Consider the following 27501-nt stretch of genomic DNA (forward strand, 5'->3'; position numbering starts at 1 on the left):
TGACACTTTTGCTCGGGCCCGTCCGCCTCAAGGCAGGCCTCGACTGCTCAGAGCCTGGCGCTGTCTGTAGATGAGACACCGGCATGTCACTCCCTCGCCATGCACGCCGGGGGCCCTGTCTCTGAGGGTGTGCGGGGGAGCAGACACGGGGCCTGCCTTGTGGCTGGAGAAGTCCGAAGGGGGAAGGCTGTCCCAGGCTCCAGGAGCGGGGCGACAGGACGGCTCTGCCAGCGGCTGCCCCCCGCTCTATCCCGGGGAGCCAGCGGAGGCTGCCGGAGGGAGCCGGGAGGACTCCCTGCCTGCGGGGCCAGGAGAGCAGGCCGGTGAGGCTGGCCGGGCCCGCCGGAGGCCGAGCACGGGGTGGGCTGGAGGACGCTGGCCAGAGCGCAGCGGGGGCCCCCGAGGCGCCCTGAGTGAGGAGCTGAGGGCGCCCACCACAGCAGAGGGGAGGACCTCGGACGGCGGAGCAGCCTGGGGCGTCCACAGAGGGCCCCGGCGAAGGGACAAGAGCCCTGCTGTTCCCTTCGATAGATGCCCCCAGCCCTCTCCGTCCTCCCTAACGTCCCTACAGGAGTGAGAATGACGTGGGTGAGGGACACTTGGGGAGACGGTGGGGCTGGGGGGCCACGGGGACAGGAGGGCAGTGGGGCACGGGACGGAGAGCGGCTGTGTCCGAGGCGGGAAGACGGTTTGGATCCGAGTTCGGATGCCACCGCCCCGAGCTCTTTCATAAGCAGAAGGGACGGGAAAGCTGCATGGTTCCACCGAGACGCTGTCAAGGACCGACGGAGAAAGAGCTGACAGAGCCGCCCGAGGCAAGCGTGTGAGGACAGAGCCTCTCTGTGCAGAGGCAGCCTGTGCGCCGTTGTGGCTGCGGCTGCCAGCACAGATCGGGGTAACTCGTGGCGCAGCCGCCTGCGGGCCCGGCCCTGACACCGGGACGGTGGGTAAAGCCGGGTCTCTCTGGGCGCAGCGCCCGCAGAGGGAGTGGGGCCTGGGGGACGTGATAGGACGGCGCAGGAACGGGAGGGACAAAAGCTTTCCAAGACCTTACTGGAAGCCTGCTGTCAAGTGATTTGCTTCCTACTTCCTGGATGTTCCTTATTGTTTGTTTTTAAGACTAATTGATCTATTTCAGAGAGAGAAACAGAGCAAGCGTGACGAGGGGCAGGAGGAGGAGGAGAATAAAATCTCCAGCCGACTCTGGGCCAAGCGAGGTGCCCGACGTGCGGCTCCGTCTTGTGACCCTGAGATCATGCCATGAACTGAAATCAAGAGATGGTCGCTTAACTGACTGACACACCTAGGGACCCCCCCCCCCCCAGGTTTTCTTAAAAGCAGAATGGAAGATGTCTGGGCAAATGGCAAGGACAGAAACTTCTGGTTTCATGAGGTCAGGTTATGTGAAGATCTCTTGTGAATTCGAAGATGGCAGCTAGGGGTTTTGAAGTTGTTACGGTAAGGTTTAGGCCAGATTTTGTAAACTAGTTTCAGACAAATGTGTAAATGTTGAAAGTAGTTTCTAGGGAAATGTAACCGAAGGTGACACTCGAGTCTACTTCCCAAGCAAGTTGGGAAATGCACCTGCCGAGTTCGTCCAGTGTTGGCTTTTAGGGTAATTTGTCAACTTTTAGCACGAGAGGGAGAAGTCTGACTCGGGCATGGCCTTTTCTTTCTGAATCTCATGGTGTAGGGCACGGAATGGATTTTGTCCTGTGCCTAATTATTCAGGAATAAGTCTTGTGATCTGAAAAGGAACAACGTGCTGTGTTGTCCACAGTAAGGGGATTAATGGTCTTGTGCTTGTAAAACAGCAGCCCGGCTCCTCTTTAGTCCTTTGATTTCCAGAAACAAGAGCCTGATTCTTACCTCCCCTCGGATGCAGTTGGCCCTGTCTGGCGCCATTGAGGAGAAACGGCAGTAGAGCCAAATCGCAGAGGATTAGTGTAAAACCAGGGCTTTCTACACTTGAGGAAACGGAGTGGACATTTTTACCTTTTCAGAGCTTTGCTTGAGAAGCCGTTTGAATATGTATAAATATTAGTACTTTGTAAAAGAGTTGGACGAAATGATTATTGAAGTGAATTCCGATAATTCCATCAGACCGATCTCTATTTACAATCTTGAAAATGTAGGGTTTCTATTTAGCTGTGCTCCTGGCCTTTCAGTTTATTTTCTTGGTTTTGAAATTGAAGTGTCTGACCTGCTGCATCAGGTTGGTTTAGGTGGACACCAGAACGCAGTGGTCTTCGTACAGACTGCAGCGTGATCACCACCAGAAGTCTAGTTACCATCTGCCGCTCTATGTAGCTTTAGACATTTTGTTCTTAGGATGAGAACTTCAAAGGTTTAGGCATTTCAGCTTACTGAACACATCAGAACAAACTTGACAAAGACATGTGTAGCTCAGTAAGTGCTTGTTGTGTAATTTTTCATTCTGTGTAAAATTTAGGGGACATTCAGTATGGTCACATTTGGAAGAAAGACCAGGGAGAAGTCACACTAGTTGACATAACCCAGAATGGGAGGAATTTGTATCCTGTGGTAGCTACGTACATTCCTACTGGTCTGTAGGATCAGGCTTCCTGTTTCTCCCCTTTTAGTACCAACCTGCATCACATTGACACTTCCTCTGGGCGACCCCTACCTGCTCTGTATTCAGGAGTGCTCTTCTGCTCCGGGGCTAGAGAGGGTATTCCTGGGTTGTTTCAACAGCTGTGGTTGAGTAAACAATGTTCTGGGGAAGCAGTCTCCCTCCTTTCATTCGCCCCTTTCCTATTTGGTCTTGGCCTTATTTACTTGCTGGGTTTGTCTCTCTTGGAATATCATAGAAACAGTGGGCTTCATTTTGGATTCCATTAATTAACCCATCCATGCATCCATCCATCCATTACACAACCCTTCCCTGAGTGTCCGCATGGGCCACACTGCAGGAATGCAGGGCCGCACAGTGGCACAGGCTTGGGCCTTGCCCTCTTGTCCCAGGCCCAAAGAAAGCTCGTGTTGCAGATAGACTAAATATTTCTGGTAGTCTCCCAGGTGACTTTGCAGCTGATGAAATTGAAAAGGGTGTTCTTTGCTTGGAGACAATGAAGTTCATATCAGGGCAGGGATTAGAGACCCTTGCGACAAGAACTACGGACAAACGACAGGAAATGTAGAAACCCTGCGCCCTCTCGAGTGTCCTGGGTTTCTTCTCAGCTGGGGTGTGGAATCTTGTGAGCCAATTCAGGCATCTCAGGATTATCAGCTTCTACTTTGGCTTTTAATCTTCTGGTTGGCTCACAATCCTATGACCTTGGTGTTCAAGGGTCTTAGCACTGCAACTCGTGCACTTACGGGAAGGGTCGTGGCATCTAAAAGCCGTTGCAGTAGGAACTCTTCCTCACCACCCCGAACCATGTTGGCTGAGCTATGCTACTTCTTAGTACACTTTTGTGAGTGAGTGAAGCATGCTTACCCAGGCTCCTAAGCCACGGGCACAAGGAAACGATGGCCACCCACCCATTTCTCCCTCTTCTGCTACCTCAGGGGAGACTCCCCTGCTGGATCTAGTGTCAGTCATCATAGTAGAAGTGGGTCTGGACTGCCTGGGCTCTATCTCTTGTTGGCCTTCAATTTCTCAGTCTTGGGGAAACCAAGACATCATGGTTCCTTTCCCAAAGCATCATCCAAAACAAGGAGGAAGCCCCAGCCCATGAGTTTCTGTCTTCCTCTATAGCCTTTGCCTTATAGCCCTCTCCAGAAGCAGGGTGTGCTCTCCCCTGGCCCTTCCCACAAACTCATTCCTTTAGGAAGTGGGCTTACTCATTACCACTTCAACTGCCTGTATCAGAACAAAATAGAAGCACTTCTCAGTCATTGTATCTCTATGGTTGGTCTTTGTTGAGCACCAGACAACTTTTCTGTTTTCTGAAGAACCACAGACTTCTTTGACTGGAGGAACCACTATGTAGGGAGGATACTTAATATTCTCTAGTCAAAGACCCTCAGCAGTGAATATATTGTTCCCCCTTTTTACTCTATGAATCTAGGAGAGATGACGGAAATAGTGCCCCATAGGACACTAGGACAGTCAGGCTCCCTGATAAGTGCTTGATGCATCTGAACACAGAACTAGTTTCCAGACACGTTCCTTAATTATTAAGACCGTTGTTAGGCTGGTGGATGCCCATATCTTCATTTGAATATGACTCCTACCTTTAGAGTACATTTGTATGTTATCTCTTTGTCAGTAAAGCCAGTAAAACTATTACTAATCCATTGCCTTGTTTTATTCTTGTAGATCATATTACTGTACCCTACCCAGGCAACTTTAAAACTACCTGCTTTGCTCCTGTATTTATATGTATTTAGTTAGAAAACCTACAGATGTATTTACAGAAGACTTGCAGAGATCATATAGAGCGATCCTGTGTACTAATGGCTCTCAGCCTGGGGGATTTCTTCCCTCCACTGCCCCTGAGCTTATGTCGACTTGTGTGGAGGTCCTCTGGTGTTACAGTTGGACGTGCTACTGGCCTCGAGTGTGCAGAGGCTGGGGATGTGGTACACGTTCTAGAAAAGAACAGACAGCCTCCTACAGACAAGACTTAGGCAGCCTAAAATGTTAATAGTGCTGAGTTTGAGAAACTCTGCTCTAGACTCTTCCCCCATTACCCTGATGCTGTTCTATTAAATACCCACAATAGCTATATCAAAACTAAGGAATTATCATTATTTCAATACTTTTAAATTGGAATTTTTCAGACCCACTTCCCCTTTCACTAATGTCCTTCCTCTGTCGCAGAATTGATGCCTCTTCAGTGATCTCTCTAGCGATGGAGAGTATTTCTCCGTCTTCCTTTGGTTTTCATGAACTTGATCTGCCTCGGTTTTTAGGACTTGACACTTTGGAGATGGTTTATGAGTGTTTCTTATGTGTGTACAGTTCTGACCCCAGCCAGGTAGCATATGGAAATGTGGTGTGTTTGGGGGCTGCATCTATGCCTGGAGAGTGTTGTAGTATTTAGACGGCAGGGCTCAGAGGTGATCAACGTGCTGCCAAGTTCAGGACAGTCCCAGCTAATAAGGAATTCCCTCCTCAAAATGCCACCAGTACCCTTGTGGACACACTAAGACGTCCAGCCCATTCTAGCAACTGCTGTAGAGTGAAATGCCTTGTCTCAAGTCCAGCAAATGGCAGGGAGTAAACCTCAAAACACGAACTTGACTTCTAGCGGTTCAGTCCAAGACATTTTGTATCTAACAGTAACTGTCAGCATTGAAAATGTTGACTTTAATATTTTCAGTAACAGTTTGCATCTTCTAGTAATCTTCACGTCTAGGTAGATAGAACATTTTCAATCTCTTCGCTGAGGTGCTACGTGAAAGTAGGCATTGCCCCAACGGAAACCCCAGGTAAAGAACTTGCATTCATAGTAAAGGATGCTGTAGTTCCATGGGGATGCGGACACGGGAAAGGCCGTAGGGTCCCGGTTGTGTTGGTGGACTCATACGTGTCCCTATTCCTTCTTTATTTTTCCTTATGGAGCTTCTCTGCACCTGCTAGTGTGTCCGTTTCCTTGTTTCTTCTGTCTGCGCCCCCTTAGAACGCAGGCTGCACCGGAGAAGAAACTTTGTTTATTCTCGGACTCTCTAAAGGTGGATGCTGTGAAATTCATGTTTAAACACTATTTAAAGAGGCTTTCGATGGAAGGAACGAGGCAGGGAAAGTGTCCAGAAGACCTCTTAATGCAGTTCCTGGCTTCCCCATTTTCCCAGCAACGTTACTTTGCATTTGTTTAAATTCTGTAAATGGCATGAGCCACACATACTCTACCAGTCCCCGGCTTTTTCATTCAGCAGATTCGTTTTGAGATGTAACCTGTCGTCACAACCACGGAGCCCTAGTTCAGTGGTTTCCCACTGGGGGTGATGTCGGTCCCCCTGGGCATATTTGGCAGTGTCTGGAGATGCGTGCGGCTGTCACCGCTGGAGGTGGTCCTGCTGCTGTCTGGGCGACGGGGGCCAGAGGTGCCGCTCAGCATCCCACGATGCAGAGAACCGCGTGGCCCAGTAGCCCAAGAGCGGAGAATCCTGGGGCTATGTCCTTCCTTCGGTTTGTGGAACAGAATTTCCTCGCTAGCGCATAGTATGTTTACGTTAGCCGTCCCCTGTGAGTGAGCATTTAGGTTGTTCGGCTTCTCTGTTCTGACGGAGTGCTGGGAAGAACATCCCTCTCTGCTGTGTGTGTGTGTGGGGGGGGTTGTGGTGTGTGTGGTGTGTTTGTGGGTGTGTGTGTGGTGGGTGGTGGGTGTGTGTGGTGTATATGTCGGTGGGGGTGTGTGGTTGTGTGTAGTGTGATGTGTGTAGGGAGTGTGTATGGGAGTGTGTGTGTGGTATTTGGGTGGGGTGTGTGTGCGGTTATATGTGGTGTGTGTGCATGTGGTGTTAGTGCTGGTGTGTGTGTGGGTGTAGGTGGTGGGTGTGTGGGGGTGTGTATGGTGTGTGTGGGTGGGGATGTGTGTTATGTGTGAGGGTGTGTGTGTGGTATGGGTGGTGTGTGTGTGTGTTTGGGGTATGTGTGTTGTGGGGGTGTGTGTTGTGGGTGTATGTTTTGTGGGTATGTGTGGTGTGTAGGGTGTGTGTGTGTGGTGTGTGTGTGGGTGTCTGTGATGGGTATGTGGTTGGTGTCTGTGAGTGTATGTATGTGGGAGGGTGTGTGTATGGTGGGTGTGTGGTATATGTGGTGTGCGTAGGGGATGTGTGTGGGAGTGTGTATGTGGTGTGTGTGGGTATGGTGCATGTGTTATGTGTGTGGGACAGTATGTGTGTGCTGTGTGGTGTATGTGTGTGTGGGTTTGTTTGGGGGGTGTGGTGTATGTGGGGGGGTGGTTTTGTGTGACGGGGTATGTGTGTGGGGGTGTGTGTGTGATGTGTGTGTACATGGGGGGTATGTGTGTGGTGTGGGGCGTATGTGTGTGTGGCAGGGGTGTAGGAGAGTTTCTCATGGTCACGCTCCGCTCTGGGCAGCACTTCCAAGCGTTGCTACACATTCGCACTCAGCGCTGCCTGGCGCCCCAGTTCTCAGCATCTTTCCCACCACTTCCCAGTATTTAGCATTTTCAGTTTTGCCAACAAGTAGCTTATTTTTAAAATGACCAAGCTTGACTCTTTCTGCCAGCAGAGGTCACTGTCCCTCAGTTTTTCCACCAGTGTGGGCTTTTTTTTTTTCTTCCAAGTGCTCCCCCCACCCCCCTACCACCTTCCCACTACCCCTCACCCCCTACGACCCCTCACCCCCCCACCCTCCCACCCCTCTCCCCCCACCCCCACCTCCTTCTGGAATATATGGCAATGTTCGGAAATATTTTTGTATTTTCACAATGTGGGTGCGCTGCCCGTCCCTAGAAGATAGAGGCCAGGGGTTGTGCTAAAACCCTACGATGCAGAGGACAGCACCCAAGGACCAGGAAAGAATTACCCGGCCCCAAATGTTAACAGTGCCAAGACAGAGAATTCTCAGTGTAGACGAAATCCTCGTGTATGTCCCTTTGAAAGAAAGACGACACTCTGTATAACGAAACTTTATTATTGTTACTAACAGAACACTGTTTTCACTCAAGAAACTGGGAAAAGGGGAGAAGCAGGCCTTCCCGCTAAGTGTGTCTCCAGGGAGAAGGCGGGCAGGGGGAGGGCAGGAGAAGACCGAGGTTTGGATGCCAGCCCCGTGGGTCAAGGGAGGTGGGTCTGGGGCCTGGGCGGAGCTGCTGCCCGGGCGGTGAGCGCTGGCTGCCGGGGCCGGTCACTCATGCGGGGGTCGAGCGGGGGTCAGCGGGGTAAAAGGACTGCTGGTTCGAGTCTCAGGCGGTGGCTCAGGATACAAGGGGGGCCCCAGGCTGCAGGAGGGCCCAGGCTCTGGGACACGCTCATCTGCTCTCAAGCCGAGGCCCGGTGACTCTCCTGGGGCCTGCTGGTGTCCTGGCGGCGGGTCGGGCCCGGGCTGGGTGGCCTCCTGGTCGGCGCGATGCCAGAAGAGGCCTCTTCTCAGAGGCCCAGGCCTGGGCACGAAGGAAGGGGCCATGCCATCTTTCCACACGGGCCTGAAGGCGGACGGCCTGGCCCCTGGGCTCTGCCGCCTCCTCTTGGCCGGGGGGCCTTCGAAGCGGAGAGCTCTGCGGCTCCTCTTCTTCCCTCTCTGGCCCGGGCTGCGAGCCCTCAGCCGGATGTCCTTGGCGCAGGAGTGCGGGCGCTCCTGGGTGGCGGGGCGCCCGCTGGAGCTCCCGCCGCCCTCAGGAGGAGCGATGTTGACGGTCACCATGTTCCAGACGTTCAGGACGTTCTGGGCCTTCCAGAGGCAGTGCCTCACGAAGCTCTCGCGCCTGCTAGAGAAATCCAGCCCCAGGAAGGTGTGGAGGGGGGACTTGCCGCGGAAGCTCCTCCAGGCCTTGGGCGCTACGGCCCTCTGGACTCGGGGGTGGTCCAGGTGGGGCGGCAGCGGGAGGCGGGTCCGGCTCTGCATCCAGCGCTCCCGGTGCACCGAGATGACTTGGCTCTGGACCGCGCCGCGGCAGTGGGGGCCGGGCCTGGCCCGCAGGTAGCGGTTCCCCCAAGCGGGGCGTGGCAGCGCGGCCTTGGCCGTGCGCAGGTATCTGCCCAGGTGTCTGCTCAGGTAGCCGCCCATGTTGGCGGTGCGGCGGCGTCGGGGCCTCGGAGGGCGAAACACGGCTTCCGCAAGGGCTCCGAGTGTCTGCGGACGCGGAACACGCCGGGCTGGGGCGACCGTTGAAATCGCGACGCATGGGCGGCACGCGGGGTCTCACGTGGGGAACCTCCTGGACAGGGGCCCTGCACGAGCCAGGCCCGGGCCCCGCGGACGGGGAAGATGCCCCGGGCACGCCTGCTGCTGAGGACCGCGGACCCTCCAGATCACACTGCATGTCCCTGGCACGTGGCTCTAGGCACAGGGGCCGCGAGGGCTGCTTCGGCGTTTGTACCTGACACTTAGCGGGAGAAAATGTAGTCATTTCTATCGGGTCCTGAAAATACAGAAAACCGGCAGAATGGCACTCTCCTTCATTATTGTAAAAATGCACTTGAATGCTCTTTTAAAGGAAGAGGAATTTACATTTATTAGTAAAGGTGATGGGTGCTTCCATCTTCCAGAACAGTTGCTAATGTCACTTTTTGCAGTTTTGCTCCTAAGAAAATGGTGAATGTGTTCATGATTTATGTTTTAGTCCTGGCAACATTGAGTTATGTTGACTCTCCTGTAATTTTTAATCTTTATATCTTTCATATATTCATATATAATTGTCTCCCATCTGAACACTAATGTCATTTCTTTCCTGTCATATGTCCCGGCAATGTATGTACTCAGAGTGGTGTGGCACATTCCCATTGACAGTTGGAAAGCAAATAATTGCAGAAACAGTGTTCAAAGACTGCTGGTAAATTGATGATTGCACTTCAGCTTGGAGGTCTCCTCGTGTGTCTGCTCCAGTACCTGAGTGGGAGAGGGATGGCGGTGTGGCCAGCACAGAAGCAGTATGGGGCCAGAGAGTGGCAACTGATTTGTCTGGATCTGGGATGTGTCAGTCTGAATGAGACTAAGAACAGCTCGATGAAGGAACTCCAGAGGCGTCTATGGTTTTGAAAGAGGCTCAGTGTTGGGGAAGCAGGGATGCTTGTCAGCTAGCAGGTGATGAAGAATGAGATCCTTAACACTCTTGACTGTGTACTTTGGTTATTTTCTCATTTTGGTAGATTCTCATTTAAGGAGTGATTCCCAAGTATCTGATTTTGCAACAAAGGAGATATCCTGCGTTATTTTCTTCTTAATAAGGCATTTCTTAAAACAGTAAAAATGAGTTCATAGCTAAGACACCTTTTAAGATGGTAATTATGCCAGAGTGGATGTTCCAATGGAATCGGTCATAATTTGCTTATCATGTATTTTTTTTCTCCATCATCTGCAGAATTTCCCATGTCCTACTTTGCAATGTAACCCAGCGGGTGTCATTCTGGTTTGTGGTTACAGATCCTTCAAAAAATCACACCCTTCCTGCTGTTGAGATACAGTCAGCCATAAGGTAATCACCGCTAAATATGTCTTCTCCTGGCATATCAACTTGTTGATTGATTCGACAGTTTTCATAAATTTTGAAGAATTCTCTCTGTGCTTCACAATGATTTATGTATTCATAGGTGAAAGATTTAATTTTGTTAGCTTGTATTAAGCATTAGTTTGGATCAGTGTTTCTTATCCAGGGACAATTTTGCCTACAAGGAGACGTTTGGCAATGTCTGGAGACATCTTTGTTGTCACAGTTGAGGTGGGGGGCGTGGGGTGTTGAGTCGACGGAAGATAGGGGTGATGCCGAACATCCTGCTATGCACAGGATGGCCCGTCAGAACAAAGAGTTATTCAACCCCAAATGCCAATTGTGCTGTGGCTGAGAAGCCCTGGTTTAAATATTAGCTATGAATGTTTAGGGCTGTCTTCTTTTGGCAAGAAAACCTGGTGTGGTGCTGTTGTGTGATGGTTTATCACATGGATTCTGGAGCCCAAATTCGTAGGTTTTGTCTCTGGATTACAGACAAGTTACTTCCCCTCATTTTGTTTTCCTCCTATAATCTATAAAACAGGAATAGTTATGGTACCTCTCCCTCAGAGTTGTTGAGAAGGTTAAATGAGTTAATAAATATAAGGTATTTTGAAGGACAAGTCATACCTTTGGCTTTTATTTAAACAATAAAAATGGTCTCATTTTTGGGGTCTCTAAGGACTTAACTTCTTTAGTTAATGTACAGTCTTTGCCTTTAGAAGATTTTTTTTTTTTAAAAAACAAGGTAAGAGCGTGACTGTCATACAAATTAAAAGTAAATGCCACTAAAGATTTTATTGTCTCATTAATTAATGAGGGAACCAGTAAAATGGTAAAAGCAGTTCAAAGGAGACTTCAAGGGACGCCTGAGTGGCTCAGTCCATTAAGTGTCTGCCTTAGGCTCAGATCATGATCTCAGGGTCCTGGGATCGAGTCCCACATCGAGCTCCTTAGTCAGCGGGGAGCCTGCTTCTTCCTCTGCTTGCTTCTCCCTCTGCCTACTGCTCACCCAGCTTGTGTTCTCTCTGACAAATAAATAAATAAAATCTTTAAAAAGCAAACAAACAAACAAAAACCCAAAGGAGACTTCAAGTACCAGTGCATCTTTGGCAATCAGGGAATGGTGATGTCCATTTACAAAAAGGTGCACCATTCTGTCCATCAGGTAGTGATCAGTCATATTCGACCAGACACAGCTCACTTGATTTTCTCTGGGCAAGAATCATTTACATTATGTCAGTTTTCTACCACTTACAGATTTGCGAAATAACTCAAAGACAAATAGAAGGTATAAATTGTCCAGAAAGGTGAATTCACCAGATACTCAGTAATATTTTTTACCCACTTCAGATTTTACACAGTTTTCCCCCAGTTCTTCTCCACCCCTCCTTGTAATCATGACGATCTTTCAAAAGTGAAGTGTATTCTTTTTTTTTTTTTAAGATTTTATTTATTTATTTGACACACAGAGAATCACAAGTAGGCAGAGAAGCAGGCAGAGAGAGAGGAGGAAGCAGGCTCCCCGCTGAGCAGAGAGCCCGATGAGGGGCTCGATCCCAGGACCCTGAGATCATGACCTGAGCCGAAGGCAGAGGCTTTAACCCACTGAGCCACCCAGGAGCCCCAAGTGAAGTGTATTCTTGACTTCAGAGAAGGATGCAGTTTGTTTTTACTTTAATCAGTGTGTACTTTATGTATGTAAACTTTCCATCCCTAAAATGACTACTGTTGGGCAAAGGTATATTGGAACAGTAAGTTCAGAAAAGAAACTATTTCTGGAAAGAGAAAGATAATGAGTATGTAATCAATGCCAAAGGTTTTTGTGTGAACAATCGTCCATTTCCCTCGCCGAAGCAAAGGTCTTGAGGATCTATACTAGCAGGATATGATTTAATCTGCTTTAACAGGAAGGTTTGAACTACATTGTTCGTGTACTTATACCACTAAAAATACTGTTAAGACCCAGCACTTAGGGCATGAGAATTAGGAACACTGTATTTCACTGTATTTTATTCACACCATCTCCATGCTCTAGGAGGACTACAAGGAAGTGAAGGCGCTGCGGTGAGAGCAGGCTCCCGTTAATGCGAGGGAGGAGAGTGAGTGTTGGGGGTGAAGGTGGAGGACGCAGATGAGTATGTCCACGACAGAACGCCTCTGTCAAAGGTCCTTGCAGGAGACGCTGCTTAGGGGGTGGGGAAGGCTGAAAGAATGAGAAGTTATGCCAGGGATCCGACTCAGCAGGATTGTATGAAAGTAAAGGGAACAGCACCAAGAAAGAAGGATAGCATGAAAGCAAGGGCATGGCAGCTAGAGGGCAGGTAATAGGAATTTCAAGGCTGAAGATTCTGGTGGAGGTGGGCGCAGTGATGCTAGTTCTGCTTCCTATTTGCACAACCCTCTCTGCTTCGTGAAGTGCGTTCCTGCACGTGTGTGGCATTTCATGTCAACACCGATCACTTCTGAGTAATTGTTTTTTTTTAAAGGATTTTATTTATTTGTTTGAGAGAGAGAGAAAGAGAGGTGAGGGACAGAGGGAGAAGCAGACTTCCTGCTGAGCAGAGAGCCTGCTGCGGGACTCGATCCCGGGACCCTAGGATCATGACCTGAGCTGAGGGCAGACGCTTAACCAACTGAGCCACTCAGGTGCCCCAGAACGTCTGTCTCTTTTTTTCTATCTATCTATGTATCTATCTAGTTATTTACTATTTTTTATTATGTTCGGTTAGCCACTGTATAGTACATCATTAGTTTTTGAGGTAGTGTTCAGTGATTCATTAGTTACTTATAACTTCTAATCAGTCCGAGAGGCAAAAGAACAGCAAAGTGTTCACTAACCAGGTAGCTAGAATGCGAATATAGAGCAACTTCTCATTTTACTCTGAGTCATACCTTAGTAGTGGGGTTCGTTATTTTGTAGAGACGTTTGTGTTCCCAGATTATCAGTGATAGGTTCTGGAAAAAGGAAGCTTTTCCGTAATTTGACAATACCCAAAATATGGGAAGAGCCCAGACGTTCATCAGCAGATGACTGACTCTCTCTCTCTCTCTCTCTCTCTCTCTCACACACACACACACACACACACACACACTCACACACACACACACGAATATTACTCAGCCATCAAAAAGAATGAAATCTTGGGGTGCCTGGGTGGCTCAGTGGGTTAAGCCGCTGCCTTCGGCTCAGGTCATGATCTCAGGGTCCTGGGATCGAGTCCCACATCGGGCTCTCTGCTCAGAGGGGGCCTGCTTCCCTTCCTCTCTCTCTGCCTGCCTCTCTGCCTACTTGTGATCTCTCTCTGTCAAATGAATAAATAAAAATCTTTAAAATAAAAAAAAAAAGAATGAAGTCTTGCCATTTGCAACAACATGGATGGAATTAGTGGGTATTATGATAAAAAAAATTACATTGGAATTATCTGCTGCTATAGATTATCTGGCTGGGATTCTTTTTCACATTTGTGAGTAATCATGTCTCTACATAGATTTTTATTTGCTAAAGGAGGTCTTTCCTGATAGCCTCGTGCTGATCTGCAGAGATTGTCAAGCCATTACTGTCAGGTTCAAGTCCTGCACTGTCCAGGATGGTAGTCATTCCCCATATGTGACTGCTGAGCACTTGAAATGTAGCTAGTCCAAGATTAGATACACCCTAAGTGTAAAGTACACATCACATTTCAAAGATTGAGTACAAAATACAATGTGAGCCAACTCAAGATTGACAACAGGTTGAAATTATATTTTTCTGGCTGTGTTGGGCAAAAAAATTATTAAAATAGTTCAGGGTAACGGGCTGGCTTGGTCAGTAGGCCATGTGACTCTTGATCTCAGGGATACGAGTTCAAGCCCCATGTTGGGTGTGGAGCCTACTTAGAAAAATTAAAATAATTTCACCCCTTTCTTTTTATGTTCTCTTAAAATGCACCTCATAGAGTATTTGAAGTCACACATGAAGCTCACATCATATATGTATTTTCCGTTGCTGCTCCAGAGGTAGATGAAGTCAGTTGTCTAGGGTGAATGCAGTAAAGGCCAGCGAATATCCCAAGAAATCTCCTCATCTAGTTTGCAAATTCCAGTTAGAAATTCACTTATTTGGTTTCAGTCAAATAAGTCTTTGCTCTCAACCCCTCCCTAACCACTGCCACCACCAAAAATGCAGATTTTCCCCAGCAAGAGTAATTCATTTACCTTGATATTTTTTCTGGATTTTTGGGCTTCTCAAGCACCAATGACTTTATTCACATGAAACTTACAGTCCTGAACAAAACTATGATACTGTTGTCTCCATTCCTGTGCTTACTACACACTCTGGCCTCAAGGATTCCTGTGGGTCCCTCAAAACACAGCTCAATGTTGCTTTCTCAGGAAAGCAGCCCTGACTTCTCGATATGAGGTACTTGCCCCCCCCCACCATCTCCCACGGCAGCCATACTTAACGTCTCTCATGGAACATTTTGCACTGCACTTTCATTGTGGAGGGACTGATGTGCCATTCTTCTCGACTGGTCTAGACTGTAAGCACCTTGGTATTTTCATTTCACTTTATATCTCCAGCACTTACCACCATATCTGGTACTTGGTAAGTTTTCAGCAAATGTTTGTTGAATTAATGAAAAAAAAATCAAACTGATGGATTTACAGCTGCTCCTGGCTTCATGGTTCTTTTTTATTCCTGATTTTCTTTTCTTCTTGAGTTTTTCACCCACTTTTTTAAAAAAAGATTTTATTTATTTATTTGATAGAGAGAGATCACAAGTAGGCAGAAAGGCAGGCAGAGAGAGAGAGGGGGGGAAGCAGGCCCCCTACTGAGCAGAGAGCCCGATGCAGGACCCGATCCCAGGACCCTGACATCATGACCTGAGCCGAAGGCAGAGGCTTAACCCATTGAGCCACCCAGGTGCCCCTTTCACCCACTTTTTTACACATAACTTTCCCTCTTCCTGCTCTTGGTATTTGTGTAAGTCACCTTAAATCGAGTTGTGTCATCTTAGTCTAGAGGCTGCCTTTCTGGAAATAAAACCTGGTGGGCAGAGCTTCAAGCTCAGGACTTCTGGTTACTTCTCGGACATTCCCAACAATGGAGGGCAGTAGGCGAGCCTTTCCGTAGCAGCCGGCACTGCTATGAAAAGAGTACCACAGCATGACTGCCCCCCGTCAGACTGTCTAGTCAACCCGAGGTCTCTTGCCACAGGGATGCTCTGTTCTAGAGATAATTATAATCATGAAGAGATAGGACTATACCTTCTGTTTATAACTTTTTTTCTCTCTTGTTTGTTTTTAATCCTCATTATATTGTAGAATGAATAGGAACCGGATCAACAATGCCTTCTTTTTGAATGACCAGACCCTGGAATTTTTAAAAATTCCTTCCACTCTTGCACCACCCACTAACCCATCCATGCCCATCTGGATTATTATATTCAGTGTGATATTTTGCATCGTCATAGTGGCAGTCATGCTGTTGATTTTATCAGGAATCCGGCAACGTAGAAGGTAAGATGCTTAAACAGAGTGACTTAGGGAGGATTTTCCTATTTCCTTATGACTTGGAAAAATGAGGAGGGAATTTTCTCCAAGCTGAAGATAATGCCTTAAATCTGAAACTTTGAAAATATTGGTGATTATCAAAATATCACTTGGGCTCTTGTGTTTAGAGACTTTCTAGAGTCCAGTGTCCCTTACTAACTATGACTCCTTCCAATACTATCTTTTTCTTTCTTCTACACCGTATGAATATTTCATATCAAGAATTGATTTTAATATCTGTATTATGCTTTTGTAAGTTGGATATACAAACCTAAGTAGACTTTTTGGGTAGGCAGAGTTAATCTTTAACAGTCCTCTACCGGCAAATGCCAGCAGTTCCACGGTTCTTTCCACGCCTCCCCAGCTTGGCTTGCCTTTTCTTGGCCCAGTGCCTACAGGCCCCCTCTTGTCCCGGATACTCTTGTGCTTCTCTGCTTCCCTCCTTCCAACAGTTGCCTGTCCCTCTAGTGCCTGTAGAACTACGTTCCTAGGTGAACTCCGAATCAACACCTTGCATCAGAATCAGCAGGAACGCTTGTTTAAAATGAAGGTTTGCCCTACTGCAAACCTTCTAAAGTATAATCTGTAAAGGGGATACATTTTAATGACTATCCAGGTTATTCTAATTCACTTAGTTTGAGAGCTTCCAGTTTGGAGATTGCTACTCCGGGAGTTCCTTTACCTGGATCCCGGGGCACCTACAAACTTTGCTGTCTAAATTATTGCCGCTACTTCAAGGGAGACTTTGAGACTTTGAGACCACTGAGAAAGTAACAAAGGTGGGAGAACAGGAGGAGAGGCGGAGAGGATTTCTCAGCATGACGAAAGGAGAGAGTTTTGTTTACAAGTAGCTCGGATGCAGACGGGAAGTGGAGAGGGTCCTTACTCTTCATTAGACAGTTTGATTTTTCTAAAACCTTCTCATCTGATTCCAAGGAAGAAGAATTTTGGTAAGTGGAAATCACAGGGACATGCATTGGCTTTCAAAAGGGTCGATGCCCACACAGACATGGGGGTTGAGTTTGGCCAAGCGTGGGTTCAACTAAATGTTTCTCTGGAGGTTTACTCCTGTCCCTATGCCTCACCCTAGTTACTAGCAGAAGGGAATCATTTCAGATGTTGGCCTTTGTAACTTTTTTCCACAAATGACAGGTGAAATGCTCTGGAATAAATGAGATTTATGTCTAGTCCCCATCTTAAAACTCAGAGGTTAAAATCAAGTTGTCCTTGCTTGATATTCTTCATCTCGGCATGGCATGCAATGCTGAGAGCCGTGGTACAAGTTGTCAGTTTGTTTTGTTTTCAGTCTTTTTTTTTTTTGAATATTAAGAAAGATTCCCTTGGAATATTTGACACCTTATGTTTAATATGTTTAAGTTCCATATAATCCTGTAATACTGTGCTTCTAGGATTTCTAACGATTGTAACCTCTATAAATTCACTTCATCTCCTTGGTTCCCAGTTTCCTCACTAGCACAGTATACTGTAGGAGTTAGAAGGACGGACGATAAGACATACTGCTTAGATCCAAAGTATTTATATCCTAGATTCTGCTGTTGTATGTAATCCATTAACTCTGCATATCAGGAGGCACAGGCAATGAGTCAGGGAACCCAAGCGCAGGAGAGTATGGTTTGCGGTGCTAGCATCGGGTTGGTTAAATTTTTCTTTGTTGCTTGTGCAGAGATGACTTTGCTGGAGTGACAGCGAGGTATACCGGAAATAATGACCTTGGTGGGATAAAAAGAGTTAATGCAGTGGTGTGCTTAGAGTGGTGCCTGGCCCACGGTGAGCGCTCAGTAAGTGTTAGCTGTTACTGTTATTTTATTATCCTGCCATTTGCTGGCCTTCCAGCTCGTGCTGTCTCTTTCCTGCTGAGCAGGTCCTGCGGTAATATAATAATTGGGTGTGTAGCATCATAATCTGTTGCCTGGGAGAAGTGAGGCTGTTGTCACAACCTTGCCTTTGCAAATTCATTTTGTGTTCAGACTAGGAAAACAGATAGACACATCTCTTGCAGAAATCTGGAGAGCATCACTAATTGGCAAATAGAGTCAGGACAGTTACGACAACCTTCTGAAGATAAATTGATTTGTTGTGTTGTAAGTTAGATACGATCTGTGGTGGGTTTCTCGTGGGCAAAGTACTGCTTGGAAGGTGTGGAGAGGGTGTGGTCTGGAGTGGGGAGAGCCCTGGTGATGGTCATGAAAGCCCTTTCTAATCATGGAAAAGGCAGAAGTTGGCCCCAGTGCTTTTAGTCCTGAGGAAACGAAGATTTGTTCAACAGTTCAATCCATACATTAGATAGAAAATCTTACATTTAGAAAGCCGGGAGAAGGTTGTCTCAGTTAACCATTTTGCTCCTGTGGAGAAGAATGCCACTGTCATCAACGACATATGCATATTTAAACCTACTGTTCAGGACATTTCTCAAGGAAACCTTTAACAATTCTTTTACCTTTGTCAGTAGCAACATTACATTGATTACTCATAGCTGGTCACTGTGAAGTGTGCAGTCATTGGAAGCCAAACTGGGCGAACTCAAACACCACCTATGCCCTTTAGTCAAATGACCTTGGTCGAGTCATCCAATTTCTGTGGGACTATTTCTCCATCTGTAGTAAGAAGGTACTATCTCACAGGGCTTCCGTGAGGATTGGTTGAGATAAATGTGTATAAAGTACCTAGAATATAGCATGCACTAAATAAACAGTATTATTATCCAAGATCAGCTTAACCCATTTCTGTGACTAAGGGATACTGAAAAAAGGATCTCATTTTCATCCAGAAATTGCCAGGATGCTATAAAAAGTTTTCCAGGGGCGCCTGGGTGGCTCAGTGGGTTAAAGCCTCTGCCTTTGGCTCAGGTCATGATCCCAGGGTCCTGGGATTGAGCCCCGCATCGGGCTCTCTGCTCAGCAGGGAGCCTGCTTCCTCCTCTCCCTCTGCCTGCCTCTCTGCCTACTTGTGATCTCTGTCAAATAAATAAATAAAATCTTTAATAAAAAAATTAATAAAAATAAAAAGTTTTCCAGTTCAGTGGCTCATTGTTTGGGATTTTATTAGTTAACAAATCCCTATTTTATTTTATTTTTTTTAAAGATTTTATTTATTTATTTGACAGACAGAGATCACAAGTAGGCAGAGAGAGAGGGGGAAGCAGCGATCCCAGGACCCTGGGATCATACCTGAGCCGAAGGCAGGGGCTCTAATCCGCTGAGCCACCCAGGCGCCCCACAAAGCCCTATTTTAAAAAGCAAGTGATCTTATTAGGGTTGCTGTTTACTATAAGAGTGGTAAGCTGGTTAACCAGCTGTCTAAAAAATATCCCAGTTTGTAGCATTCGTTGATTTCCTAGCAACTATGAAATTTCTGAAGATTTAACAGTTGCCTGGTGCAAGCCTACAGCAGCCAGCTTCAGCACACCATTGCAGATGCCACCTCTTGGGACATCATTTGAGGAAGTTGCTTTTCTCTTACCATCTAGTTGAAAATAGCAGTTTGTGGAAATGAGAGACTTGTTGAAGGGAAAGAAAAAGTTGGAAAATGATTTTATTTATTTATTTTATCTTGGGAAAACAATTAGGCAGCTCGGTAGGTGGGCAGGTACCCAGGATGAACTACATCTATCCCACAGTGATGTCTGTACTAGATCTGTGTCCACTGCCAGCCTGCAAGTAGATGTTTTCGTTCTCTGGTCAGCTTTGTGATGATGAGAATGATGATGACAGCGATGGTTGTGATGGTGACAACGGTGATGCGACCATGACAGTGGCGATGCAGTTGATGTGATGCGTGTTTTAGTAGAAGCAGCACTGGATGGATACTCTTGGTTTTGGGTTCCAGTCTTAAGCCCTGGTGCTTATTAGCTGTGTGATCTTAAGCAGGTCACATCTGGAAAATGAGGATAATAATATTTTCTTACATAGTTATGATGATGAGAAGACAAAGTTGGAGAATACACAAAAGTGCTTTGTATACTGGAAAGTACTCTAAATTCATCTCTCCAGAAGCCAAGGCCCAAAGAAGTAAAACATATCTTATTCCCTTATTGACTATCCATTCTGTGATAGGAGCTCTAGTATTTATCAGGGAGGATACATACACAGATAATGTGGATGGTTCCTGCCTACAAGGAGATTATAGTCTTGCACTTGGTAACAACGCCAGATTAAGGACTCGGGACATAACCCTAGCTAATGCTCCCAGTAGAGCAGAGTCATTCATAGATTCACTTGGTTTATTTCTGGTTATATTTCTATTCCCATAAGGGCAGTAGTAAACATAAATGCATTTAGATTTCTAACAATACTGCTTTTCACACAAGGGGATGGGACTCAGCCAACATTATCAATATACTGAAATTTCACATTCTTAAAAAGTCTTAAAAATAGATGTATAAGTAAAATCAGAAATGTTAGAGCTAATAATTCTTTTCCTTTGCTGTTCTTAAGTGCACATACTCAGTAGGAATCAAATGTGTGTTTTGAGTGAAGCCTGGGGAGATTAAATAGAGTTCTAGGTGCACTGCTTTCACCAGTCTTGTTCCTTTCTCAAAGATAAGCTGCTTTATATAGTTGAGTCATAGCTCCTTTATTTGAAAAACAGGGATAATAAGGGGCCCGTGGGTGGCTCAGTTGGTTAAACGTCTGCCTTCAGCTTAGGTCGTGATGTCAGGGTCTCTGGATGAAGCCTCCATCGGGCTGTCTGCTCAGCAAGGAGTCTGCTTCCCTCCTCTCTCTCCCTCTGTGCTCTCTCTCTCTCAAGTAAATAAATAATGTCTTAAAAAACAGAGATAATAATAAAATCTTTATAATACTGCAATCGGAATTAAATGAGGTGATGTACACAAAGCACTTAGTCTGGATTCTGTCATGAAATAGATACTAATTAGTATTATCACTACCACATGGCGACATGAAGCACCCTGCCTATGGTCACATGGTCAGAAGGTTCGTAGTAACCGTTTTTAAAACCAGGTAGTCTGGGCGCCTGGGTGGCTCAGTGGGTTAAGCCACGGCCTTCGGCTCAGGTCATGATCTCAGGGTCCTGGGATCGAGTCCCGCATCGGGCTCTCTGCTCAGCAGGGAGCCTGCTTCCCTCTCTCTTTCTCTCTCTGCCTGCCTCTCCATCTACTTGTGATTTCTCTCTGTCAAATAAATAAATAAAATCTTAAAAATAAATAAATAAAACCAGGTAGTCTGGGGGCACCTGGCTTCGTAGGTTGAAGTCTCTGCCTTTGGCTCAGGACATGATCCCAAGGTCCTGGGATCGAGCCCCGCATCGGGCTCTCTGCTCAGCGGGAAGCCTGCTTCCTCCTCTCTCTCTCTCTGCCTGCCTCTCTGCCTACTTGTGGTCTCTGTCAAATAAACAAATAAAATCTTAAAAAAAATAAAATAAAACCAGGTAGTCTGGATCCCAAAGGCCATCAGTCTGACTGGACTGCAATGCCCACTGAAATCATTCCAGTAACACTGACGTTTTCGCCAGGAATCATCCATACTGATTATGAGGATGGTTCTAATTCCCCAATAATTAATTCTGTTCTGTTTCAAAATCATATTTGTCTATCCTTTGTTGTTTTTCTGGCTATTCTTGGGCCTTGGCTCTTTAGTCCTATCTTGTTTGAGGGGAGACAGAAATATTCTTTGTGCTTTCAGCCACCACTACTTTATTTTTTTTAAAGATTTTATTTATTTATTTATTTATTGGAGAGAGAGAGAGAGAGAGAACGAGAACAAGCAGGGGGAGCAACAGAGAGGGAGAAGCAGGCTCCCTAAAGGGAGCCCGATATGGGGCTCGATCCCAGGATCCCCGGGATCATGGCCTGAGCCGAAGGCAGACGCGTAATGACTGAGCCACCCAGGCGCCCCACCACTACTTTATCATGAGCAAACCCTAACCCTAACCCTGCTCCTCCACACCCCTTAGCTCCAAGGGTCACCCGGCATTTTTTTTGGTCCCTTCATTTCCCCTCTTGTCTCTAGATTTATGAGAAGTATCCACCCTCAAGGTTTTTAAGAACTAGTTTCAGGTCTTTTAGTTACTTTTTAAAAACAGTCTTCTTCCTGAACCACCGTACACTGCAAGAACAGTGGAAGTCAGCACTCGATTTTATTTTTCAGGAAAAGGAATTCATGTTTTTAGCAGAACATCAAATCAGAATGGTCCAGAAACATAGTTAAGTTTTATTATTGTTAGTAAGAGCAATGCAGAGGCAGTGAACCCGTTTATTACCGTGTGTACTATGAAACGTGACAAAGCCCTGCATTGCTGTTAGATAACCGGTAGCTGCTTATCGTGTCCCGCCAGCGCAGTCCTGACACTGCAGTTTGTGAAGCCGGGCAAGGCCAAGACGCTGAACGACTGGATCCAAGGTCACAGAAGCACAATGTGTACCGCATTCGCCATTGGCACAGCTTCATTAGATACATTTCCACAGCCGTTTTGCCCAGAAACTTTTTGGTTGAGAAATCCTTCTTCTCAAGAAGATGAACTTGTTTTTGTCTGTTTTACTTTACATCTTTCTTTTTAGTTCTTCGCCATTCCTTTGTGAGGCCTAATGGATTAGTTCTCCTTTATGGCGGGGAGTGGAAGGCGAGATTCCTTGTGGTGATCTGCAAGTGTCCAGCTCCCTGTGATTTTTCATCTAACTCTATAAAAGCACTTTCTTAGCTGAGGGAACTGACAGGTAGACGCTGGCCATGTCTATTTCGAAGACTTCCATTGCATAGCCACCTCCTGTAGAATGCTCCATCCACTAAGATTTTTTTTTTTAAGATTTTATTTATTTATTTGACAAAGAGGGATCACAAGTAGATGGAGAGGCAGGCAGGCAGAGAGAGAGAGAGAGAGAGAAGCAGGCTCCCCGCCGAGCAGAGAGCTTCATATGGGACTCGATCCCAGGACCCCGAGATCATGACCTGAGCCGAAGGCAGCGGCTTAACCCACTGAGCCACCCAGGCGCCCCATCCACTAAGATTTTTGTGATGTGAATTTCATACTTACCTACGCAAATTTTAGAGTAAGAGTTGACTGTTTAAAATCTGTTTATTGTTATGGAGAATTCTTATTCCCTCCAAGCCCAGTGAGGAGTGAGTGTGGGGGAAATTGCACGAACTAGACATTTTTTAGAAAATATTTTTCTTTATTTGACAGACAGAGGTCACAAGTAGGCAGACAGGCAGGCAGAGAGAGGGGAGGGGGAGAAGCAGGCTCCCTGCTGAGCAGAGAACCTGATGCGGGGCTCGATCTATCGAAGGACCCTGGGATCATGACCTTAACCGAAGGCAGAGGCTTCAACCCACTGAGCCACCCAGGTGCCCCGAACTAGACATTTTTTGATGATAATTTATAAATGCGCATTTGTTACTGGGGCTTCATCTCCTCTGAATCATCACTTCTTTTTATAACCCATAAAAAATGGGAGGGAGGATGAGTGAAATTTGGAGTTTGTCCCCATTGTTAAGTCCTTTCTTTTCACTTTAGGACAAGGACTGTGTCTATTTGAACACAGAGTAGTCAGTCAAAACATAGTTATTCAGTGAGTGTTGGGTACTGTGAATGGAAGTGATATGATTGATGGTCATAGAATGCCAGTTGAATACCCTGTTACCAAATCACCTCTTATTCAGTGGTTGAGTATCCATTATGAGCCTCATTAGAATCAATTATTATTATAGTGGTGATTTTCTATTTCTGTTACTCTGTCTATAATAGCTGTCATTCCTGTGTGACTAAGAGGTCTTTCCTCTCCCTTCCTCTCACCGTATTCTCTAAAGCACGTTAAAATGGACTCTCCTGCAGGACTAATAGGAAACTCTACCTCAGTCATCTCTGGGGCATCTTTACCACCTCTTCACTCACCAGAGACTCACCAAGGTTCGAGGGACTTCCATAGTGGTGGGAGTCCATCCTGGTCACCACAGCAGTGCCCCCCCATTCCAGCGGTGGGTGTGATCCATTCAGGTCTGCCTCTCCGAAGTCTCCACAGGTTCCTGGGACAAAAGAATCTCTAGCAAGTCTGGGAGCCTTATGCCCAAAACCATGCCTCCATGATGCCACAACCTTAATCTCTTATTTAGCATAATTGACTCAGTGACTCGGTCTTTCACAAAAGACAGGAAGACCCTTTGAATTCAAAGCTGCAGAGTTTCACACTCCTTTTATTAAGGGTGCAGAGTCTACAAAGAATCTGAGAATGAGGAACTCAAAGATTTATACTGTCATATAGAGGTTTTTTGTTTTTGTTTTTCGTGGTTTTTTTTTTTTTTTTTTGAATGACCTGCAGTTTTAGCTATGAGGTGTAATGTAATTAGTAAAATGTGTTCTGAGTTCCAAAAACCCAACTTAACAAATGAAGACAACTATTTTGTAGTAAGTAGAGCCAGGCTGATACCTGCAGTTTATAATGCTTGCTTCTTTTCTACAAAGGAATGTGAGTTTGCTTCCTGATACCTCATTTCAATTTGATTTTCACTCAACATTTGCAGACTATTTGTCAAATCATGTGAGAGAAATTTCATGCTTTTTTAAAATTCAATTTTAGTTAAGTTGTTCTCCTAGAGCTAAATACTTTGACTTGCCAATTTGCCATACGTTTTCTTCACATTCCTTCGTGCAGTATGTGTTAGTGAATGTGTATTGGTGTGTATGTGTGTACCCAAATACTTTCGTTCATATACATGTATATATTCACTCATATACATGTTCATATATATTTATTTTAGTATTCCAAGTGAAACCACTTGTTCGGATATACATATATATGTATATATATCATCCATGCAGACTTCTTATCTTACAGCAGCCTTTCACCCCATTAGGTCTTTATCATCTTTGCAACTTATTTGGAAAATATGGAATCTCCTCAGTTATTTCATCATTCTAAGTTTCCTCTCTTGCTCTCCATGTTTGTGCAGAAGACCAGGCTTTCTGCTTCTAGACCCCAATCATTCTTTTTATGTGCATTTAGGAAGAGCAAAGGACCATCCGAAGTGGATGACACTGAAGACAAGTGTGAAAACATGATCACAATTGAGAATGGCATCCCCTGCGATCCTTTGGACACAAAGGGAGGGCACATTAACGATGCCTTCATGACAGAGGATGAGCGGCTCACCCCTCTCTGAAGGGCTCCTGTTTTGCTTCCCCAGGAAACTCAACACTTGTTTCTGTGCCACTGCTGAGCATTATAAATTATCAAGGACAGATCATCTATTTTATTTCATCATTCTTCTTTCCTAAGAAATTCTGCATGTGCATGAAAGTGAAAGGCTGTCATTTATACCCATGAAGACCACTGGAATCCTAAGCTGTTGACTACTCAAAATATTCTAAAGTATTTCTCTGACAACACGATGTATAGGTATAGCCACGTGGTGCCTTTACTTATTGGTTTAAAGGTGCATTAGTGTTGAACATTGCTGGAAATAAGGTCAGGCTACTACATATATATACAGATGTATATATATGTATATATATGTGTGTATATATATGTGTGTGTGTGAAGACCTACGGAGGGAGATTTTTCCAGTGGAGAATACCCATAATATGGTGTAAAAATCTTTGAAGATGGATCCTTTTTGAATATTGTTCATATCACTCTGTATATGACTAACTAAGGAAGAATAAAATATGATTGGGTTGTGAATGATGACAATGGGAGTGACAGTATCCAAGGTGGAATTTCATCCTATGATCATACCAATACTTACTTATTCTCTATCATTCTCTGGTAAGTCAGCCCTGTTGGTTGACTGTTTCTGCAATTTGTAAAACAACAACCTCTGTGAATTTAATAAAGCGCTAATCATCTCTTTTTAATTATGCGACTGATTGTGGTCTGAGATTTATTTTCATACTGTGGAAATTAGGAAGCCTAATTTTTATTAGTTTTGTGTAATCTGTTCTGCAACCCTAGAATTGAATTATTTTTGTTGTGTGTATCCTTGCTTGAAGACATCTTGTAGGGGCGCCTGGGTGGCTCAGTGGGTTAAAGCCTCTGCCTTCAGCTCAGGTCATGATCCCAGGGTCCTGGGATCGAGCCCTGCATCGGGCTCTCTGCTCAGCAAGGAGCCTGCTTCCTCCCCTCTCTCTCTGCCTGCCTCTCTGCCTACTTGTGATCTCTGTCTGTCAAATAAATAAATAAAATCTTTAAAAAAAATAAAGTGTATCATTTAAAAAAAAAAAGACATCTTGTAGTTCGTAGACTTCATTTTATTTCCAGATAAGCCATGGCTATTCTAATCTGTAATAATAAATTATACATTTATGAATAAAAAGAAACTTCGCTGCTCAATCTCCTACTGCTTTCACCCATAGTTGATGTTACAGCAACAGTTACTAACTCCCTTTCCTGCCGCAGTGTTGCTCCCCAGACACAGACCCCAAGATAGGTAGTTGCAGGCAGAAGGTTCACTGGGGCGTGCTCTGCTCTGAAGAGATACACTTGTAAGAAGTGAGGAAGGCGGGTGTGGCAAATAGATTCCAAGATGTCTGCCATCTCCCAGTGTTCACACCTTTACGTAACCCCTCTCCGGGAGTGAGGATGGCACCTGGGACTTGCTTCTGCATGGAATACAGCAAAGATGAAGAGATGTTACTCCTGCAATTACTTTGTATTACGTCTGTGTCTGTTTGCCAGCAGACTTGTTCTAGAGACTCTGCTTGCTGGCTTGATTAAGTAAATGGCCATGTCGGAAAAGCCTACGTGGAAGAGAATGTGAGCAGCCTCTAGGAATTGTTGGTGGCCTCTCAGCACTGAAGACAGCCTCTGAACAACAGCCAGCCAGAAGTGGGGGTCCTCAGTCCTTCAACCACAGGGAAATGAACTCTGTCAACCACTAAAGTGAGCTCAGAAGTGGATTTTTCCCCAGTCAGACTGTCTCCAGATGAGAATACAGTCTGGTCAGCGCTTTGATTGCAGCCTGAGGAGAGGACTCAGTTGGGATGCGCCCAGACTCCTGACCCATGGACACTGTGAGATGATAAATGTGTGTTTTTTAAGCCACTGAGTTTGCAGGAAGGTGTTACGCTGCTATAGGAAACTAATAGAGTAGGATTAGGCGGAGGGAGACGGGACCAGCAGCATGATTACAACAGAGGCTTCAGCCAGTCCTTCAGGAAGCTTAGGAGTTGAGGTTGTCCCTGACGGAGATAAGGTGGCTGAGCCTTTGTATCTCCACATGAGCCGTCAGGGCCAGGGGTGCTCTTGGGGGAGTGTCTGCTCTTGGCAAAGGTAGTTCCCCTGTTGCTGAGGGCAACTCCCATCAAAGGAATCAGCTGTGAGACTTCAAAAGCCGTGTTTCCAGAAGCTGGGGATGGGTGCATGGAACTTGAAGAGGGGACCTGGCAGACCCCCAGAATATCCACCATACCCTCTTCAGTCCATTGGCTGTAATGTAGCCTAAATAAATATCCAAAATATAAACTTGTTCCTGTTGGTTCCTAGCATAGATGCTTTTTTGTTTTTTAAAAGTTTATTTATTTACTTATTTGAGAAAGAGAGCACAAGCAGGAGGAGTGGCAGGGAGAGGGAGAAGCAGCCTCCCCAAAGAGCAGGGAGAGCCTGATATGGAACTCGATCCCAGGACCCCGGGATCATGACCTGAGCTGAAGGCAGTCACTTAACCAAGTGAGCCACCCAGGCACCCATAACATAGATGCTTTTATTTTTATTTTTTTTAAAGATTTTTTTTATTTGACAGAGAGAAAGAGAGAGAGAGATCACAAGTCAGCAGAGCGGCAGGCAGAGAGAGAGGGAGAAGCAGGCTCCCTGCAGAGCAGAGAACCCAATGAGGGGCTCGATCCCAGGACCCTGAGATCATGACCTGAGCTGAAGGCAGAGGCTAACCCACTGAGCCACCCAGGTGCCCCACAT

The 27501-nt window shown here is 46.0% G+C and overlaps 1 protein-coding gene across 3 annotated transcripts in view; it reads left to right on the forward strand.

Moving 5' to 3' along the window:
• CLTRN (collectrin, amino acid transport regulator) overlaps positions 1 to 25450 on the forward strand; it is a 43622-nt gene extending 18172 nt beyond the window's left edge. For all 3 annotated transcript variants that reach the window (XM_082717058.1, XM_082717056.1, XM_082717057.1), the window contains exons 8-10: positions 9960 to 10073; positions 15393 to 15587; positions 24595 to 25450. In XM_082717058.1, coding sequence (XP_082573184.1) covers positions 9960 to 10073; positions 15393 to 15587; positions 24595 to 24751 — 466 coding nt within the window. In that variant the 3' untranslated portion in view covers positions 24752 to 25450. The remainder of the gene's footprint in view (positions 1 to 9959; positions 10074 to 15392; positions 15588 to 24594) is intronic.
• Positions 25451 to 27501: the final 2051 nt, after the last annotated feature.

This window comes from Mustela nivalis (genome assembly GCF_964662115.1).
Source record: "Mustela nivalis genome assembly, chromosome: X".
In the NCBI taxonomy this organism is placed as follows: domain Eukaryota; kingdom Metazoa; phylum Chordata; class Mammalia; order Carnivora; family Mustelidae; genus Mustela; species Mustela nivalis.